We start from the raw sequence: 17,193 nt of genomic DNA on the forward strand, positions 1-17,193 counted from the left end.
TCCAGGAAGCCTACCACCTGTCCCCTGTCCAGGTTAGGCTCCTTCCTCCATCCTTCACAAATTCTTTTTTTTTTTTTCGGGGGGCAGGGATAGGGTCTCACTCTGTCACCCAGCCTGGAGTGCAGTGGCTCAATCACATCTCACTGCAGCCTCAACCTTCCACACTCCAGGGATTCTCCCACCTCAGCCTTCTAAGTGGCTGGGACTACCCAGGCTGGTCTCAAACTCCTGAGCTCAAGCAATCCTCCCGCCTCTGCCTCCCAAATTGTTGGGATTACAGGTGTAAGCCACTACTACTTGTATGTCTCACATCAAAACCCGTGTTATACTTTATTATCATTGCTTTACATTCGGGGTCCCACGCTGAGTGTGAGCTGGGGGCAGGCAGGATTGATTCGTGTTTTACCTCACTGCAGTATCTGCAGCACCCAGGATGAAGTCCAGGACACCAAAGGTCAAGGTGCTTCATGAGTGAAACTGTAAGGGCTGGTTGTAAGCTCCGCTTCTGGGTGGGAGAAAGGTTGATCTCCAAAGCAGGTCCCCACAGCCCCACACTCTATCAAAGTACCTGAGGCAGAATCCCCAATGGTGCACCCCCAGCAGGCTCAGTGGGTGCTGGTCTGGCTCCTGGGGAAGGCAATCAACTCTGCCCCAGCAGGTCCAGCAGATAGGCCAAATGGGGTTTCAGGGTCCCATGGATGGACAGGGGTTCAGCAATAGCAGCAGAAGAAACCCTAGGGCCATCCAGGTTCTCCCAAACGCTGGCTGCACCCCTGGTCTAGGCCAGGCCGCCATTGGGATCGGTCAGGCCCAGCAAGTCCTCTGCCAGGCTGGTGAGCTCATTCTCCTCAAGTGCCTCGACCAGGCGCTGCAGCGTGGCGCGGCGGCCCTCGGCCTGCACGAAGCGCCGCAGCAGTTGGAAGGCCTGCTCGTACAGTCCCTCGCGCTCGTACTCGTAGGCCAACGAATCCAGCGCCGGGTCCCGCAGCGCCCGGCAGCCCCGCTGCAGCGAACGCCCCACCTTGCGCCATTTGAGGCCCACGGAGCGCGCGAACGTCTGTTGGTCCTGCAGGCTCAGCGGCCGGTTCACTGCGGAGGGAGTGGGAAGCCGGGTGAGGGCGGGGACCTCCAGCGCCGGTCCCACCCATCCCCACCCGGCAACGACCCCTGCCCCTCCCCAGACTCCAACCTCCTGGTGACCCTGCCTCTCCACCTGTGCCTCACCTACAGGCTGACCCTGGAACAGAAAAGTCTGGGCAGGTGGCGGCTTCACCTCCGGCAGAGAGGGCACCGGGGGCTGCGAGGGGGCCGATGTGACCTCCCCGTCGCCACCCTGGGTCCCCGAGCCGCACTTCAGATTTCGCAGCGCATCCTCCAGCTCGGCCAGTTCTTCATCCCGGAGCCGGTCGGGCTAGGGGAAGGGAGCGTGCAGTCACGGGGGACTTAGCCGTGGATTCCCGCCCTACACCATCCTGACCCCAGCCCGGCCGCACCTGCTGGGCTAGGATACAACTCAAACAGCGCTCCTCGTCCTCCAGCAAAGCGTCCAGCCGCTCGGCGCCGGCGCGCAGCTCCAGTTGCAGCGCCACGGAACGCTGGGCGAGCGCGGCCGCCAGGCTCCTCTGCAGCGCGGCGCGCAGCGCCCCCTCGCGGTAGGCGCGGAGGAAGCGGCCGCAGGGCTGCCGCCCGCAGAATCGCAGCTGCACGATCAGCTGCGGGTCGCTGCGGTGGATCTTCAGCATCTGCAGCACTTCCGGGCTCCCGCCGCTCTCTGCGGAGGCGGGCAGTCAGGCGCCTGGCGGTCCCCAAGCTCGGTCGTTCTCCAAACGGCCGGAGGAGGGGTGAAGCCCGTGGTGAAGCCCCGCGTCCCATCCCGACCTAGGGTGCAGGTACCCCAGAGTACCCAGCTGGGAAGCAAAATTGGGATACAAACAGCAACAACCCAGAAAGAAGACCAGGACCTGTCACAGGGAGCACCCCAAGACAGAGTGGGTGCCACCTAGTCCCAGCTTCCACGCCCCAAATGAGGGTTGACAAAAGAGAGGGACTTCGAAGCACAGAAAAGGGGGCGTGTGCCCTGGGCAACCAAGCCGTCTGGGTAGGCGGCCAGCAGGGCAGAGGAGGGCGGGAGGTCTCAGGTCTTCAGCCTCCAACAAGCGCGGCTCCCACTGCTCAAGAAGAAGAGCGGCGGCTGTCGCCGCTCTGAGGCCATGAACAGATCCCCCAACCCGCTTCAGCCTCCTGTGGCCTCTGCCCTAAGATGGGAAAGGGGGGCCTGGAAGGGTAGGTACTGGGGAGGGGTCTTGAGCAAGGAGTGCTGCAGTAAGAGAGGAAAAGAGGAGAGAGATCCACAATTAGTAGAAAGGAGTGAGCCGGCTGGTGGAGGGGGGCGGGGATGGAGCAAGAGACATTAGTGCACAAATAGGTAAATCATAGACGAGGACACACGTCTACCGTCAAGGTCATGCCACAAGCAGAGAAGAGAGTCTGCACAGCCAGGGGTCCTCCATCTTGCTCCTCCCACCCTAAATCTTCTCCTTAAAAGTGGCTAACCCAGGCCCACCCACAAAATGCCCCAGGCCACCCCTTCCTCTCCATATGCCCACCCACCCACGCACCTGCCAAGGCAGCCTGCAGAGCCCTGTACACTGCCACCTTCTGCTGGGGGTGCGCGTAGGCATCCGACAGGACCACCTTGTCCAGCGAGGATTCCACAAACAGGTATGCGCTGCCCACCCACTCTTCGTGCCCATTTTGCCCAGCTGCCATCTCACCTCCTGGAGATGCAGACAGTCGGGTATCCAGTTCATCCCCCTTCCCTCTGCCCTGGAGACAACCGTCCAGCCCCACGTGGTTCAGCTGTCCCCACCACAGTAACCTCAAGTCCCACATGGTTCAGTTGTCCCCACCACTGGTTGGCATACTTGGGACAGGAGTTCACCATCTCACAGGAAGCCCCTTGAGCTCCTGGCTCTGTACTGAGTCCCGCCCACCCCAGGCTTGCAGTGAGGACTGTCCCTCCACTGCCTTCTCAGCGAAAGAGCCCAGGGTCACAGTGGAGGGGGAGCAGAGGCAGATCCTGCAATGGGGCCTCTCTGCCTCCTCCTCAGGCCTGTGTGTCTCTCTTACCAACATGGACAAGAGACATCTTCATGCTGGATGGTGCTCATGCCCCAAAGCCAACAAGACCCATATCGTCCTGGCCTTGCCTTCTGAGTAGACTTGAGCCCAGCATCTTTGGAGGACCTCAGCCTAAGACTAAACCTCCTGTCTTCACTTCGAAGGACACCTGTAGTTTGCATCTACCCAGATTCCCTCCCGAAAGCCTGACTTACCTTAGGGACTTCCCTCCTCCCTCTTCTCAATCCATGTGCCTGTGTCCCACTCCCTAGTGCCAGGTCAGGCTTGTGCACCAGACCTGGCTAATCTGCACATTCCATTCACATTTCTGCAGTGATTAGTTCAGGGCAGGCTGTAGGACTTAAGTTGGACCCATGAGAATCAACCCTGCAACTCTGGTTGAGCCAATAGGAAAGAGGCACTACTTTCCCTTCCCTTGGGGCTGAACTGGAAGGAAGAGGTAGCTCTCCTTTAATACTGCTTGGGAAGAGTCTGGCTGGGAATGAAGCTGACACAGAAAGAAATAGTCAAGAGATGGAGCAGTGCACTCCCAACCATACTACGCCCCTGGATCTAGCTGTTCCTGAAGCCACTGCACCTTGGACTTTTCAGTTATGTGAGCTAAATAATTCTTTTTTGTTATAAAGCCCTTGGAGTTCGGCTCTGGTCATTCCCAACATAAATTGTTCTATTCCTTCCCTGTCCAGAAAAAGCCAGGGCCCCTTGGTGCTAGCATAGTATCTCCTTCCTCCATCTTCTGACAAAAACCTAGCCCTGGACCAGCCAAGGCAAAATTCCCAGCCAGGGAACCACTGCACTGACCCACAGCTCAGTGGTCTCCCAGTTACTACCCCATGAGACAGCAAGCAAGAAACTGCCCTCCCCCTTTCTCCCCACCTTACCCTTTTCCTAGAATCATGGGATCAAGGCCCTGCCCCATCAGTCACACCCCTGCACTCTCCAGTCATCAGGGTTTATATATGGTAGGCTAGGAGGAGTGTTGAGTGTTAGCTATAGGGCAGGACAGATGGGGTGGCCCCAGCTGCCATCTGTTTACATGAGGAACAGGAAGCTATCCCCCTGGACTCGCAAAGTGCTGGAATTACAGGAGTAAGCCACTACTCTCGACCTTTGTTTTTTAAATTTTCTTGTTTTTGAGACAGGGTCTTGCTCTGTCACCCAGGCTGGAGTGCAGTGGCACTATCACGGCTCACTGCAGCCTTGACCTTCCTGGCTCAAGCAATCCTCTCACCTCAGCCTTTCAAGTAGCTAGGACTTTAGGCATGCGCCACCAAGCCTGGCTAGTTTTTGTATTTTTCGTAGAGATGGAGTTTCACCATGTTGCCCAGGCTGGTCTCAAACTCCTGGGCTCAAGCGATCTGCCCACCTCAGCCTCCCAAAGTGCTGGGATTACAGGTGTGAGGCACCACACCTGGCCTCCTAATCTTTTCATAGAAAACATTAATACTGTGTACTTACGCCAAACCACAGTCTGGATAGTAACAGGAAATTTGCATTTTGTTTATCTCTGGGCAGGATGGAGGGAGGTAGGTGGGGGTGGGGAAGGATTGTGGATGATTTTTATTTTCTTTGTATTTAGCAATATTTTCTGTTTTATGTGAAGTAGACACATTTTCTTTGTATTAAAAGAGCAAAATAAATTTGTTTTCTTTAAAAGCAAACCAAGAAAAAATGAGAAACTCTGCAGGTGACAAGTGGGTCGATGATAGGGAGCCAGCCACGGAGGTGAGATAAGGGGGAGTCCTAGGAAAGTGGCCTGGGGAGTAGGAGAGAGTTCCCTCTTTCCTCTTTCACCTCTTCCCAGCCCCTTGACTTGGGAGTGCTGACCCGATGGTTGTGGTCCCACCCCAAGGGGTGGAAGTGGGGACCAAACGGGACCAGTGTCTGCCCATCAGGTCTGCAGGGGAGTGGGGGGAGGCGGGGAGTACTGGGAACCTGGAGACTGGGGATGCTTCCTCACACCCACTAGTACCAGACCGATGGGGGAGGTAAGCCAGGCTGGAGGTCGAGTTAACAGGGTAAAGAGGCCAGGGCCCTAGTTTCGCATCCGCCGATTGGCAGCTCTTCTAACGTGTTCTTTCACAGAAGCCCCTCCTTGGGAAGCCCCGCGCCCCACCCACCCGGAGTCGTCCCTTTTTGGGCGGGGCTAAGGCTTCCAGGCTGGGTCCTGAGAACGTTTGGTGGCCAGAGACTGTGGGGCACTTGGGTACCGACCTAACAACGTCTGCCCCTATTTCCAGGGACGAGCCACGCACGGTGCCCCTTGAACACTTAACAGTCCCGGGGGCAGCCCCACCTCTGGCTGGGTGGACAGGGACAGCCTGTGGGCGTGGCCCAGAAATGAAAGCCTGTGACTCCTTGCGACCCACCGGGCACACCCCCTACTCAGCTACGCAGCTCCCGAGCGCTGGAGGGGAGCTTCCCAGGCTCCCACTAGCCCACCCTCAAGCTGGGGTTTCGCACGTGCGATCGGCTGGGGTGGACAGCGGGGTCTCCGCTCAAGGAGGTGTTCAGAACCACCCCTCCTCCCCCACCCTCTCTCCTGCAGGGCCCTACTGCCCCTCGAAAGCGCTGGCAGGGACGAGGAGCCTGCGGGGGCCAAATTCAGTACCGCCCCCCGCCTCCCACGGGAACAGCCCAATAGGCCGCCGCCACCAGCTGGCTGGAGCAGCCGCCGGTGACATCTGCGCCGCGCCCACGCTTCGGAGCCAAGATCCACCTCCGCTCCCGCCCGCACCGGGCAGCCCACCCACCCACCCGCTGCACTAACCTGGCCGCCTCAGCTGGGCCTGGGTTCCCACGCCCGCCAGGCTCCGCTCTACTCGCGCCGCTTCCGGGTGTGCGCGGAGGCGCTGGGGCGGTGCCCTAGCCCGAGCCTCCCAGTCCGCCCGCGCGTCCTGCTCGGCGGGCTCCCTGTGGCTGCTTCCCGCCCGCTGCCCTCTGCTGCCAGTCGCCTGTCCCGGGCAAAGCCCATCTGGTCAGCTGAGCAGGTAAGACACCAGCGCCCAAGGTTAGACGGCAGGAAGACCGGGACTTTGGGGGTTTGCGATTCTTACGAGGCCGGGGGCTCGAAAGAGCGAGAGCTGCCAGATTTCGGTAGATCAAGGGAGCGCCCCCTGGAGACCAGATTTTCCGGTGCCCCTGGGGATCCGGCTTCAAGATCGCTGCTACCAGTGGGCACTCAAAACGGGGTGCCCATGTGTCCCAGGTACAAGCCCGGCCGAGCGTATCTGAAGCCCCAGGAAACACGTGGCACAAATTCCGGGAGAAACTGTTAGCCTGGAAGATGTGGGAACATTAACTGTAGAGTAGTGTGAAGCCTTGTGTACGCAAATCTTCAGGAGCCTTAAAACAAGATTGGCGGCCGGGCGCAGTGGCTCACGCCTGTAATCCCAGCACTTTGAGAGGCCGAGGCAGGTGGATCACCTGAGATCAGGAGTTCAAGACCAGCCTGGCCAATATGGTGAAACCCCATCTCTACTAAAAATACAAATATTGGCTGGGCGCGGTGGCTCTAGCCTGTAATCCCAGCACTTTGGGAGGCCGAGACGGGCGGATCATGAGGTCAGGAGATCGAGACCATCCTGGCTAATACGGTGAAACCCCGTCTCTACTAAAAAATACAAAAAACTGGCCGGGCGCGGTGGCTCAAGCCTGTAATCCCAGCACTTTGGGAGGCCGAGACGGGCGGATCACGAGGTCAGGAGATCGAGACCATCCTGGCTAACACGGTGAAACCCCGTCTCTACTAAAAAATACAAAATTAGCCGGGCGAGATGGCGGGCGCCTGTAGTCCCAGCTACTCTGGAGGCTGAGGCGAGAGAATGGCGTAAACCCGGGAGGCGGAGCTTGCAGTGAGCTGAGATCTGGCCACTGCACTCCAGCCTGGGCGACAGAGCGAGACTCCGTCTCAAAAAAAAAAAAAATAAAATAAAAAATAAAAAAAAATAAAAAAATAAAAAATACAAAAAACTAGCCGGGCGAGGTGGCGGGCGCCTGTAGTCCCAGCTACTCGGGAGGCTGAGGCAGGAGAATGGCGTAAACCCGGGGGGCGGAGCTTGCAGTGAGCTGAGATCTGGCCACTGCACTCCAGCCCGGGCGACAGAGCGAGACTCCGTCTCAAAAAAAAAAAAAAAATACAAATATTAGCTGGACGTGGTGGCGCGCGCCTGTAGTCCCAGCTACTCGCGAGGCCGCGGCAGGAGAATCTCTTGAACCCGCGAGGCGGAGGTTGCAGTGAGCCGAGATCTCGCCACTGCACTCCAGCCTGGGCGACACAGCTAGATTCCGTCTCAAAACAAAACAAAACAAAAAGAAAAAACAAACAAACAAGATTAGCAACTTCAAAGAGGACGCACACTTTCCAATAACCCATCCCCCTCTAAAGGCTGCTCTCCAGGGTGGGTCTGCGGAGTTTCAGCCAACCCAAATTGCCCAGCGGGAGCCAGGGCTGCTCAGGGGTCGGCATTTGAAAATTGAGCCCCTCAGGCACCAGAACCGTCAGGTCCCAGAGCCCCAAGTTTTTTTTCATCCTGTGGGGCTGTCTTAGGAAGCAACCAGGACATCTCCCCCGCTAGGCGGAGGTGGGGAAGGAGGCGGGGAAAGAGCCTCCCCTCTGGGGGCGGATCCAGCTTTGCCCCGCCCACGCCTCGCTTCCTGATTGGCTCATGGTCCCTGACAAGGAAAAGTCTACTTTAACGCTCCCGCCTTATTAACCCTGTAGTCACTTTCTACTAACCGGCGGGGTTAAGAAGGGGTGTCTCAGGCCGGGCGCCGTGGCTCATCCCCGTAATCCCACCACTTTGGGAGGCCGAGGCGGGCGTTCGCTTGATCGAGGCGGGCCAGGAGTTCGAGGTCAGTCTGGGCAACAAAGCGAGACCTCGTATCTGCAACAAAATTACAAAAATTAGCCAGGTGTGGTGGCGTGCCCCTGTAGTCCCAGCTACTCGGGAGGCTGAGGTGGGAGGATTGCTTGAGCCCGGGATACAGAGGGTGCAGTGAGTTGTGATTGCGCCACTGCACTCCAGCCTGGGTAAAGTGGGAGACACCGTCTCAAAAAAAAAAAAAAAAAAGGTTGGGGGGTGAGTTCTCAATGTGGAACCTGTGGAGTCACCGGGGACTTGTTGAAATGCAGATTCCTGGGCCTTACCCTTTCCGGAGAGCCTGATTTAGTAGGTGAGGCTGTGAAATCTGCTTTGTGAGCAAGTGTTCACAAAGCAGTTATCTGATGCCCCACGCTGTCTGAGAGGCCCTCAGTTACTCAGGCCACAAGCATTTGTACACCTAAGATGGGTCTTCCCGCAACACTGCGCCTTCCTGAGCCCAGAGACGTCCCTCTCTCTCCAGGCCGGAGCTGTTGGGAGTGGCGGATCCTCCCACCCCAGCCGGATCCGGGCCATGGCCGAGACTGGAGAGGGACTGCCAGAGGAGGTGCTGGCACTCATCTTCCGCCACCTGCCCCTGAGAGACCGTGCTGCCGCCGCCAGGGTCTGCAGGGCCTGGGCCGCCGCTGCTACCTGCAGCACCGTGTGGCACCACACAAAAATCAGGTGAGCCTGCTCCTCCACACTCCCCTCTCCATGGCCCACTCGCCTTCTCTGTGGAGTCGTGGGCTAGGTAGAGATTCAAGTTGACTCCCCCATATTAAAAAATAATTGCGGCCGGGCGCGGTGGCTCAAGCCTGTAATCCCAGCACTTTGGGAGGCCGAGATGGGCGGATCACGAGGTCAGGAGATTGAGACCATCCTGGCTAACCCGGTGAAACCCCGTCTCTACTAAAAAAATACAAAAAAAACTAGCCGGGCGAGGTGGCGGGTGCCTGTAGTTCCAGCTACTCCGAGGTGGCGGGTGCCTGTAGTCCCAGCTACTTCGGAGGCTGAGGCAGGAGAATGGCGTAAACCCGGGAGGCGGAGCTTGCAGTGAGCTGAGATCCGGCCACTGCACTCCAGCCCAGGCGACAGAGCGAGACTCTGTCTCAAAACAAACAAACAAACAAACAAAATAATTGCTGGCAGGGTGCGGTGACTTATGCCTGTAATCCCAGCACTTTGGGAGGCCGAGGCGGGTGGATCACCTGAGGTCAGGAGTTTGAGACCACCCTGGCCAACATGCTGAAATCCCGTCTCTACTAAAATACAAAAACTAGCCGGGTGTGGTGGCGGGCGCCTGTAATCCCAGCTACTTTGGAGGCTGAGGCACGAGAATCGCTTGAACCCGGAGGGCGGAGGTTGCAGTGAGCCAAGATCCCGCCACTGCACTCCAGCTTGGCGACAGAGTGAGACTTTATCTCAAAATAATAATAATAGTAATAATAATAATTGCTGACATGTATTGACTACCTAATATAAACCAACCATTGTTTTTAAGTGCCTTACATATATTAACTGATTTAATCTTTACGAAAATCTGTGTGGTAAATAGGTATTATCATTACCTCCATTGCCCAGATAGGAAGCTGAGGCAGACAGACTTAATCACTTCCCACAGATCACTCAGCTAGGGAATGTCAGGGGCTGAATTCGAACCACGCCAAGACTTCTTAGAAACAGCTGAGAAAGTCCAGTTCCTAAAATATCATTGGCTCTCCATGTCCAGGTTTCATCCTGTGGCAGACGCCACTAAAATCTTCTAAAAGGATAGGATGTGAGTTCCCTCCTTTGGGGCAACAGTGGTGGTCTGGACAGAGACGTGGGGAGGGAGGCAGGAAATGGGATGGCAGCTGGAATCCCAGCTAAGGGGTGGATAGAGGGTTCTTCCCTGGTCGCGGGGACTCAGCCGAGGCCTTTTCTGCACGGTTCTAACTCAAGTTGCGAATGTGAGCTGGAAGGCATGCTGCCACCTTATCTGTCCGCCTGCCTGGACCACGTTCACAACCTATGGCTGGAATTTGAGCCATCGAGGGAGGCGAGCCGCCGGGCGGCCATCGAGCTGCTGATGGTTCTGGCGGGCCGTGCCCTGGGGCTGCGAGGCCTGTGCCTAGAGTGCCGCGGAGAAAAGCCGCTCTTCGACGCGGGCCGCGACGTCCTGGAGGCTGTGCACGCTGTGTGCGGGGCGGCCCGCGAGCTACGCCACCTCGACCTGCGGTGCTTGCCCTTCACACTGGACGACGCGCTAGTGCTGCAGGCGGCGCGCGGCTGTCCCGAGCTCCACAGCCTTTTTCTGGACAACAGTACCCTAGTGGGCAGCGTAGGTCCCGGCTCAGTGCTCGAGCTACTGGAGGCCTGCCCGCGCCTGCGCGCTCTCGGCCTGCACCTGGCCAGTTTGTCGCACGCCATCCTCGAAGCGCTGGCGGCGCCAGACCGCGCGCCTTTCGCGCTCCTGGCTCTGCGGTGCGCGTGCCCCGAGGATGCACGCGCGTCCCCGCTGCCCAACGAAGCCTGGGCAGCGTTGCACCGCCGCCACCCTGGGCTGGCAGTGGAGCTAGAGCTGGAGCCCGCGCTGCCCTTTGAGAGCGTGACGCGCGTCCTGCAGCCAGCGATCCCCGTGGCTGCTCTGCGCCTCAACCTCTCAGGCGACACCGTAGGCCCAGTGCGCTTCGCAGCGCACCACTACGCCTCAACCCTGTGCGTGCTCGAGGTGCGCGCAGCCGCTTCAGCCGAGCTGAACGCCGCGCTGAAGGAGCTGGCGGCGCGCTGCGCGGCTCTGCGCGAGGTGCATTGCTTCTGCGTGGTGAGCCACTCGGTGCTGGACGCCTTCCGCGCGCACTGTCCGCGCCTGCGCACCTATACCCTCAAGCTCACGCGCGAGCCGCATCCCTGGCGGCCCACGCTCGTGGCGTGATTGGGCGACTTCTCTTCCCCGTCCCCGCAGACGTAAGCGCTCCAAGATGGGACGGATGTGCCCAGGCGCGCCCCGACTGCTAGAGCCTTCTTTCGGGATTGTTGCCCCCCCGGGTCTTTACGGAGTTAGGAACTGTGATGGCATCGGGACCAGTCCTGGGCGCTCTCAGACCACTCGCTGCTATCACCCTCTGCAGACGCCCCTCCCGCTCGGTCCTGGACACACTGCCCCCCTCTCTTGCCTCCACCCCTCTGCGGACTCTGCATCTCTGCGGCCCTGGCGCGGGGAGAGGGAGGGCACGGGCGCGGGCCGGGCTTCAGGGGTGAGTGTGAAATAAACAAATTCTGCAGTGTTTCTGAGAGTCCTATTAAAGGCGGGGTCGGATCTGAAAGGAAAGGGCAGGGAACGCACGGGAGACGAGAGGAGCCATCCGGGCAGAGGTGGGGTTTCCTCAGGGTCCTCTGGACTGACACAGCTACGGGGGGTCAGGGGCGGGACACTCGCACCCTTGGAATGACTACGTCCAAGGGCTTGGGCGGGACCCCCACCTTCCTATCTGCTTGCCCTGCCTGGGGCTTCACTGTGCCTCTGGCCATTACCTTCTAGCACTTGCCCAGCCCACACCAGGTCGCACACCGGCGATTTCTCCCGTAGAACAGGGAATGAAATAGAGGGACTGAAAAGGGTGGGACTCGAACCCAAGTCTCCCACTCGCCCCACCCCACCCCCCCACTCCACTCCACTCCACACATCACATCCAGCCAGCCTTTTCTGCCTGCTGGTGCCTCGGCCGCTGTCCCAGCCCCGCCCCGCGGGCTCGCACGTGGCCCCCGCCTGACCCGGCGCCCCGGGGCGGAGTGGGGCGGAGCGGGCGGCAAACGCAGCACTTTCCGCGGCTTTGAGGAGCCCGCAGCGGCCGGGCCCGAGCGCTGAGCCGGGCCGAGACTGCACCATGCAGGAAGCGCCAGCCGCGCTGCCCACGGAGCCAGGCCCCAGCCCCGTGCCTGCCTTCCTCGGCAAGCTATGGGCGCTGGTGGGGGACCCAGGCACAGACCACCTGATTCGCTGGAGCCCGGTGAGGGCCGGGGCCCCTCGATTCCCCCAGTGGTCCCGGGGTCCCTCCACGCCAGTGAACCCCCATGCCCGCCCAACCCCCGCCTGAGACTGGCCGTGGATCCCCAGATTCAGCCATTCAGGGAAGTACACCGTGGAGGGGGCGTGCGAGACGGGGGTTTCCTCTGCTGCCGAAGAAGGGTTAGGAGCCTGCCTTCTGGAGACCTAGAGCCCGAGGGACCTTCGAGGCCATTTAGTTCCCACCCATCCGACAGATGGGAAAACAGAGGCCAGGAAATGGGAAGGGCTGGTCTAGTTCAGGGCACACTGCGGGGCTGGGGCCTGTCCAAGGCTGGAACCCCGTTAGCCTCTCCTTTCTGAGAACCGAGCATGGAGTCAGGGTCTGGCTGGGGGTAGGGACTCACTGTGAGCGCTCCAGGCTAGGCCTCGGAGCCCGTTCTGGCCTGGCCTCGACCCATGTCCCTGTAAGCGGTAGGCCTGGACCCCAGAGTGAGTGTGTGTGCGCACGCCGGAGCGCAGGACTCGCCGTGGGCGGGCACCGCTCACCCTCCTGGTCTCCGCCCGCACGGTGGGCGGGCGGCGTTCTTGGTAGAGCGGGACCAGTTTCCTCGTAAGCGACCAGAGCCGCTTCGCCAAGGAAGTGCTGCCCCAGTATTTCAAGCATAGCAACATGGCGAGCTTCGTGCGCCAACTCAACATGTGTGAGTCCCTACGGCCGGGCGGGGAGCGGGGATGGGGGATTCGGTGCCGGGGATGGGGGATTCGGTGCCGGGGATGGGGCGACCCACGCCCCCACGCCCCACTCCCCACTCCCCAGACGGTTTTCGGAAGGTGGTGAGCATCGAGCAGGGCGGCCTGCTTAGGCCGGAGCGCGACCACGTCGAGTTCCAGCACCCGAGCTTCGTGCGCGGCCGCGAGCAGCTACTGGAGCGCGTGCGGCGCAAGGTGGGGGCGGCCTGTGGGAATGAGCAAAGCGTAGGAGGGGTGCTGGGACTGCCGGCCTTGCTCCTACGACCCAGTCCCGACGGTGCCTCCCGCCCGCAGGTGCCTGCGCTGCGCGGCGACGACGGCCGCTGGCGCCCGGAGGACCTGGGTCGACTACTGGGCGAGGTGCAGGCTTTGCGGGGAGTGCAGGAGAGCACCGAGGCGCGGCTGCGGGAGCTCAGGCAGTGCGGGGGCGGGGGGGGGGGAAGAGGGGACGGGGGTGGAGGGTTCGGGATGAGACCATAATTGGCCGGCAGGCGGTTCTGGGCAGCCCCTTCCTCTCTCCGGCCTTGGCGCTTCCATCCAGACTTACGGGCGATCTCTAGGTTGGCCAATCATCGGGGTGGTCTCCTGGGTCCCCGGCCTCGCCATTCTGTGGGGGGTGGTGACTGGGCGAACCCTCAGATGCCTCAGCACCCTCCCACCCCTTCCTCAGGCAGAACGAGATCTTGTGGAGGGAGGTGGTGACACTTCGGCAGAGCCACGGTCAGCAGCACCGGGTCATTGGCAAGGTGTTCCTCTCCCCCATGCCTCACTTCTCCCTCCCACTCCTCGACACCCCATTCCACCGCCCAGTCCCCCGGCGCCCCTGTTAAACCTCCTTCCCTCACCTGGAAGTGCGGGGGTGGGAGGGGTGTCCAAAGTATGAATTAACCTTTTGCTTTCTCTTCAGCTGATCCAGTGTCTCTTTGGGCCGCTTCAGGCGGGGCCGAGCAATGCAGGAGGCAAGAGAAAGCTGTGAGTGAGAAAGCCAAGAAGGCCCACACCCACTTCCAAGACCCCCCAGAAGTCCCCTTGCAAGGACTCCTTCTCCTCCAGAAACTCCTTCATCAGGAATCCTCATTCCTCCCCCTGCACTACAGGCTTCCTCACCCCATCTAGGATCCACTTCCCCCAAACTCTGCCACCTTGTACCCCCACTCCCAGATCTTTCCATTCCAGGACCTTATTCCCAAATTCCTGCCCCAGCAGCCCCTTGCCCCTCCCCGCAAGGCTTCCCAGCAGCTGAGGGCCTGGGGCTCAAACCAGGTTCCCTCCCTCTCCTCTCTGCCCGAAAAGGGCCCCCATCTCTGGGGGGAGCCCCTTCCACCTCCAGCATGTGACTGACACCCTGGCAACAGGCCTCAGCTCTGCTGACTTGGCTGCTGGGGCCTGAGGGAGGGAGGGAAGTGCAGGCTGAGGGGCATGGGGGTTGACCCTGCCTCACGCCTGCCTGTTCCCTGGTCGACCACACAGGTCCCTGATGCTGGATGAGGGGAGCTCATGCCCAACACCTGCCAAGTTCAACACCTGTCCTCTACCTGGTGCCCTTCTGCAGGACCCCTACTTCATCCAGTCGGTAGGTTTGTCTTCTTCCCCCTTCCCAAGGGCATGGCTGGGCTTATGGAGAGCCTGTTCCTTCTCCCCATCCCCTAAAAGGAAGAGAAGATGGAAGCCAGCCTTCCCCCCCACCAGACCCAGGCCCTCCAGCATGGACTGAGCCTCTTCCCTCAAACCTTCTCCCTTAGACCTGGCCCAGGTGGGTGTTGGTGGGGTTCTGGCTCTCCCTGTACCTACAGGCCAAGGGCTGGGCCTAGCCTTCTACTTACAGCCCCTCCCAGAGACGACTTTGGGCCTCAGCCCTCACAGGGCCAGGGGCCCCATCATCTCTGACATCCCAGAAGACTCTCCATCCCCTGAGGGGATCAGGCTTTCTCCCTCCAGTGATGGCAGGAGGTAAGGGGGACAGGGCTGCCCCTGGGGGGCCTGTGGGGGAGAGCCTGGCAGCCCAGATGGCTGTGGGGGTAGAGGGAGAAATCAGTGCCAGGGTCTGGTTGAAGCTTTTCTCTGGTGCAGGGAGAAGGGCCTGGCACTGCTCAAAGAAGAGCCGGCCAGTCCAGGGGGGGATGGCGAGGCCGGGCTGGCCCTGGCCCCAAACGAGTGTGACTTCTGCGTGACAGCCCCCCCAACGCTGCCTGTGGCTGTGGTGCAGGCCATCCTGGAAGGGAAAGGGAGCTTCAGCCCCGAGGGGCCCAGGAATGCCCAACAGCCTGAACCAGGGGATCCCAGGGAGATACCTGACAGGTGAGCAGAGCCCCAGCTGGACCATGAGCCCTGTGATAGAACAGCTCTTACCAGCCCACAAAGCTCCCTAGCCATTTGACTCCATGATACTCACCTGATTTCTTGGCCCCAGCCTCAGAGTCCTGTGGAAAGCAGAGCCTCCCAGTCAGGGCACTCAGCATCTGTGGAAGGGCTTAGGAACCTATATATTAAATGAGTTCCCTGGGGTGATTGTAAAGTACACAATAGTTTAAGAAGCATTGGTGGCTATGATTATGGCTCATGCCTGTAATCCTGGCACTTTGGGAGGCTGAGGTGGACAGATCACTTGAGGTCAGGAGTTCAACACCAGCCTGGCCAACATGGTGAGACCCCCCCCTCCACCTCTGCTAAAAATACAAAAATTAGCTGGGCGTAGTGGCGTTTGCCTGTAGTCCCAGCTACTCAGGAGGCTGAGGCAGGAGAGTCGCTTGAACTTGGGAGGTGAAGGCTGCAGTGAGCCCAGATGGTGCCACTGCACTCCAGCCTGTGTGACATAGTGAAACTCTGTCTCAAAAAAAAAAAAAAAAAAGAAAGAAAGAAAGAAAGAGAAAGAAGGAAAGAAAGAAGAAAGAGCGAGACAGAAAAGAAAATAAAGAAGCATTGATATTGACATTTACATAGGGAGGGGAGGGGTCCCAAAGCCCCAGCTCCACCACCCAAACTTCAGGTCCCAGGTAAGAAGCAGAGGCACTTTCTCTGTGCCCCTTTATGGCAGGGGTGGGGAGGTTGGGGGTAGAAAAAGGATGGAGGTCCTCTCCTATCATTTTCTAAATGTTGGGGGATTTAAATCTTGATGCATCTGGGTTCCTTGGGAACTTAATGGAGGGTGTACACTGCAGGCCAAAAGCAGTTCTCTCAAAAGCAGTTCTCTCTGCACAGGGGGACTCTGGGCCTGGAGAGCGGGGACAGGAGCCCAGAGAGTCTGCTGCCTCCGATGCTGCTTCAGCCCCCTCAAGAAAGTGTGGAGTGTGCAGGGCCTCTAGATGTGAGTACCCCTTCTGCTGAAACAGGGGCATGAGACCTGGTGGGCTCTAGCTCTCTGTGGAGCCTGGAGAGGGCACCACTGACCCAGAGCTCTCCTCAGGTGCTAGGCCCCAGTCTCCAAGGGCAAGAATGGACCCTGATGGACTTGGACATGGAGCTGTCCTTGGTAAGAAGTGGGTCGGGGAGGGCAGAGGCCAGGGGTGGCTGAGCCAAGCCCTCTGGTCCATAGCTGTTCTCTGTGAGCCAGAGCCATGTCTCTAGGAGAATTGCCGCAGTGATTTCCCAGCTGTCCCCCTCAGCTGCTAGGTCCCCTCCCCAGCTGCTCCCTGCGGTTCTCACGCAGATGCAGCCCTTGGTTCCAGAGCGGGGTGAGCCTGAGCTGGCGGTCAAGGGGTTAAATTCTCCAAGCCCAGGTAATGGTTGTGATGACTCATACCTGGGAGGACGCCGTAATTGGGCTGAGCTACCTTGATTGAGTGAGGGGGCAATCTGCAATTTGCAGGGAAATCCTGAGTTCAGGCTGCCCTGCAGAGCGCGTTCCTTGAGCCACCCGTGCCCTCACCATTGGGCGAGAGTGGGGAGGTTAAGAATGGATGCTTCATCCTAACTGAGCAGAAGGCAGGCAGTCAGGGCTCTCCTTCCCTGAAGAAAGGAGGGGGAACCTTTCCCCTGGTGAGCACAGCCCCACTTCTCCTAGGGAAGGACCCCACGCTCGGGGCCCCACTCCTGCTTGATGTCCAGGCAGCCTTGGGAGGCCCAGCCCTGGGCCTGCCTGGGGCTTTAACCATTTACAGCACTCCTGAGAGCCAGACCGCCTCCTACTTGGGCTCTGAAGCCAGTCCCTCCCTCTGAGACCCCGCGCCTCTGAAGGGGCTTGGAACCAGTCCGCGGCTGCACATCCTTCTTGGCTTCCTGGCGCCCCCTGGCGGGAGTGAGCGAAGCCCCTACTATTTAACGGCCTCTCTCCACTACCCCGACGAACCCTGCACATAAACACCATTTTTTTTTCTGTTTCCGGTCTCTTTTCTCTATCGAGCAGACAGCACAGGAGTTGTGGGTGGGGGGTGATTTTGCACTGTAGAAGCGTCCAGATACTAGGTCTTTAATAGAGGAACCCCAGGAGGGTGGAGGTGCTTGGGGATCCGG

General features: G+C 59.5%; 3 protein-coding genes across 6 annotated transcripts; 2 read left to right on the top strand and 1 right to left on the bottom strand.

The window, feature by feature from the left end:
• Positions 1 to 304: 304 nt before the first annotated feature.
• On the bottom strand, positions 305 to 6,492 carry TRADD (TNFRSF1A associated via death domain). Of its 3 annotated transcripts, none has more exons than XM_033218747.1 (5): positions 5,912 to 6,492; positions 2,619 to 2,777; positions 1,494 to 1,771; positions 1,225 to 1,411; positions 305 to 1,089 (listed from the first exon to the last, which is right to left on the bottom strand). In XM_033218747.1, the coding sequence occupies exons 2-5, from the start codon at positions 2,767 to 2,769 to the stop codon at positions 779 to 781; spliced, it is 927 nt and encodes a 308-aa protein (XP_033074638.1). In that variant the 5' UTR covers positions 2,770 to 2,777; positions 5,912 to 6,492; the 3' UTR covers positions 305 to 778. The 3 variants fall into 3 exon arrangements, with proteins under 3 accessions (XP_033074638.1, XP_033074637.1, XP_033074634.1); XM_033218746.1 differs by lacking the exon at positions 5,912 to 6,492 and adding an exon at positions 2,898 to 5,870 and having other exon boundaries at positions 2,619 to 2,858; XM_033218743.1 differs by lacking the exon at positions 5,912 to 6,492 and having other exon boundaries at positions 2,619 to 5,870.
• On the top strand, positions 5,999 to 11,272 carry FBXL8 (F-box and leucine rich repeat protein 8). The gene is made up of 3 exons (XM_033218742.1): positions 5,999 to 6,131; positions 8,488 to 8,690; positions 9,948 to 11,272. The coding sequence occupies exons 2-3, from the start codon at positions 8,539 to 8,541 to the stop codon at positions 10,918 to 10,920; spliced, it is 1,125 nt and encodes a 374-aa protein (XP_033074633.1). The 5' UTR covers positions 5,999 to 6,131; positions 8,488 to 8,538; the 3' UTR covers positions 10,921 to 11,272.
• A 126-nt stretch (positions 11,273 to 11,398) lies between these two features.
• HSF4 (heat shock transcription factor 4) lies at positions 11,399 to 17,062 on the top strand. Of its 2 annotated transcripts, none has more exons than XM_033218738.1 (13): positions 11,399 to 11,995; positions 12,587 to 12,695; positions 12,812 to 12,939; positions 13,039 to 13,163; positions 13,415 to 13,490; positions 13,652 to 13,716; positions 14,215 to 14,317; positions 14,556 to 14,694; positions 14,919 to 15,042; positions 15,943 to 16,048; positions 16,148 to 16,213; positions 16,391 to 16,460; positions 16,745 to 17,062. In XM_033218738.1, the coding sequence occupies exons 1-13, from the start codon at positions 11,873 to 11,875 to the stop codon at positions 16,897 to 16,899; spliced, it is 1,389 nt and encodes a 462-aa protein (XP_033074629.1). In that variant the 5' UTR covers positions 11,399 to 11,872; the 3' UTR covers positions 16,900 to 17,062. The 2 variants fall into 2 exon arrangements, with proteins under 2 accessions (XP_033074629.1, XP_033074628.1); XM_033218737.1 differs by having other exon boundaries at positions 14,570 to 14,694; positions 14,815 to 15,042.
• The last annotated feature ends 131 nt before the right edge of the window (positions 17,063 to 17,193 follow it).

The sequence above is a fragment of the Trachypithecus francoisi genome, unplaced genomic scaffold (genome assembly GCF_009764315.1).
Source record: "Trachypithecus francoisi isolate TF-2019V2 unplaced genomic scaffold, Tfra_2.0 Lachesis_group10, whole genome shotgun sequence".
Lineage (NCBI taxonomy): Eukaryota > Metazoa > Chordata > Mammalia > Primates > Cercopithecidae > Trachypithecus > Trachypithecus francoisi.

Bases quoted from the DNA above. Each gene is read 5' to 3' on its own strand.
- TRADD (XM_033218743.1), bottom strand. From the start codon at position 2,892: ATGTGGGACTTGAGGTTACTGTGGTGGGGACAGCTGAACCACGTGGGG. The intron at 1,772-2,618 runs GTGCGTGGGTGG...CCGCCTCCGCAG, and splicing joins TCTGCAGGCTGCCTTGGCAG to AGAGCGGCGGGAGCCCGGAA. The intron at 1,090-1,224 runs GTGAGGCACAGG...CTCCCTCCGCAG, and splicing joins GTTCCAGGGTCAGCCTGTAG to TGAACCGGCCGCTGAGCCTG.
- HSF4 (XM_033218737.1), top strand. From the start codon at position 11,873: ATGCAGGAAGCGCCAGCCGCGCTGCCCACGGAGCCAGGCCCCAGCCCC. The intron at 13,491-13,651 runs GTGTTCCTCTCC...CTTTCTCTTCAG, and splicing joins AGCACCGGGTCATTGGCAAG to CTGATCCAGTGTCTCTTTGG. The intron at 14,695-14,814 runs GTAAGGGGGACA...TCTCTGGTGCAG, and splicing joins CCCTCCAGTGATGGCAGGAG to GGAGAAGGGCCTGGCACTGC.
- FBXL8 (XM_033218742.1), top strand. From the start codon at position 8,539: ATGGCCGAGACTGGAGAGGGACTGCCAGAGGAGGTGCTGGCACTCATC. The intron at 8,691-9,947 runs GTGAGCCTGCTC...TTCTAACTCAAG, and splicing joins TGGCACCACACAAAAATCAG to TTGCGAATGTGAGCTGGAAG.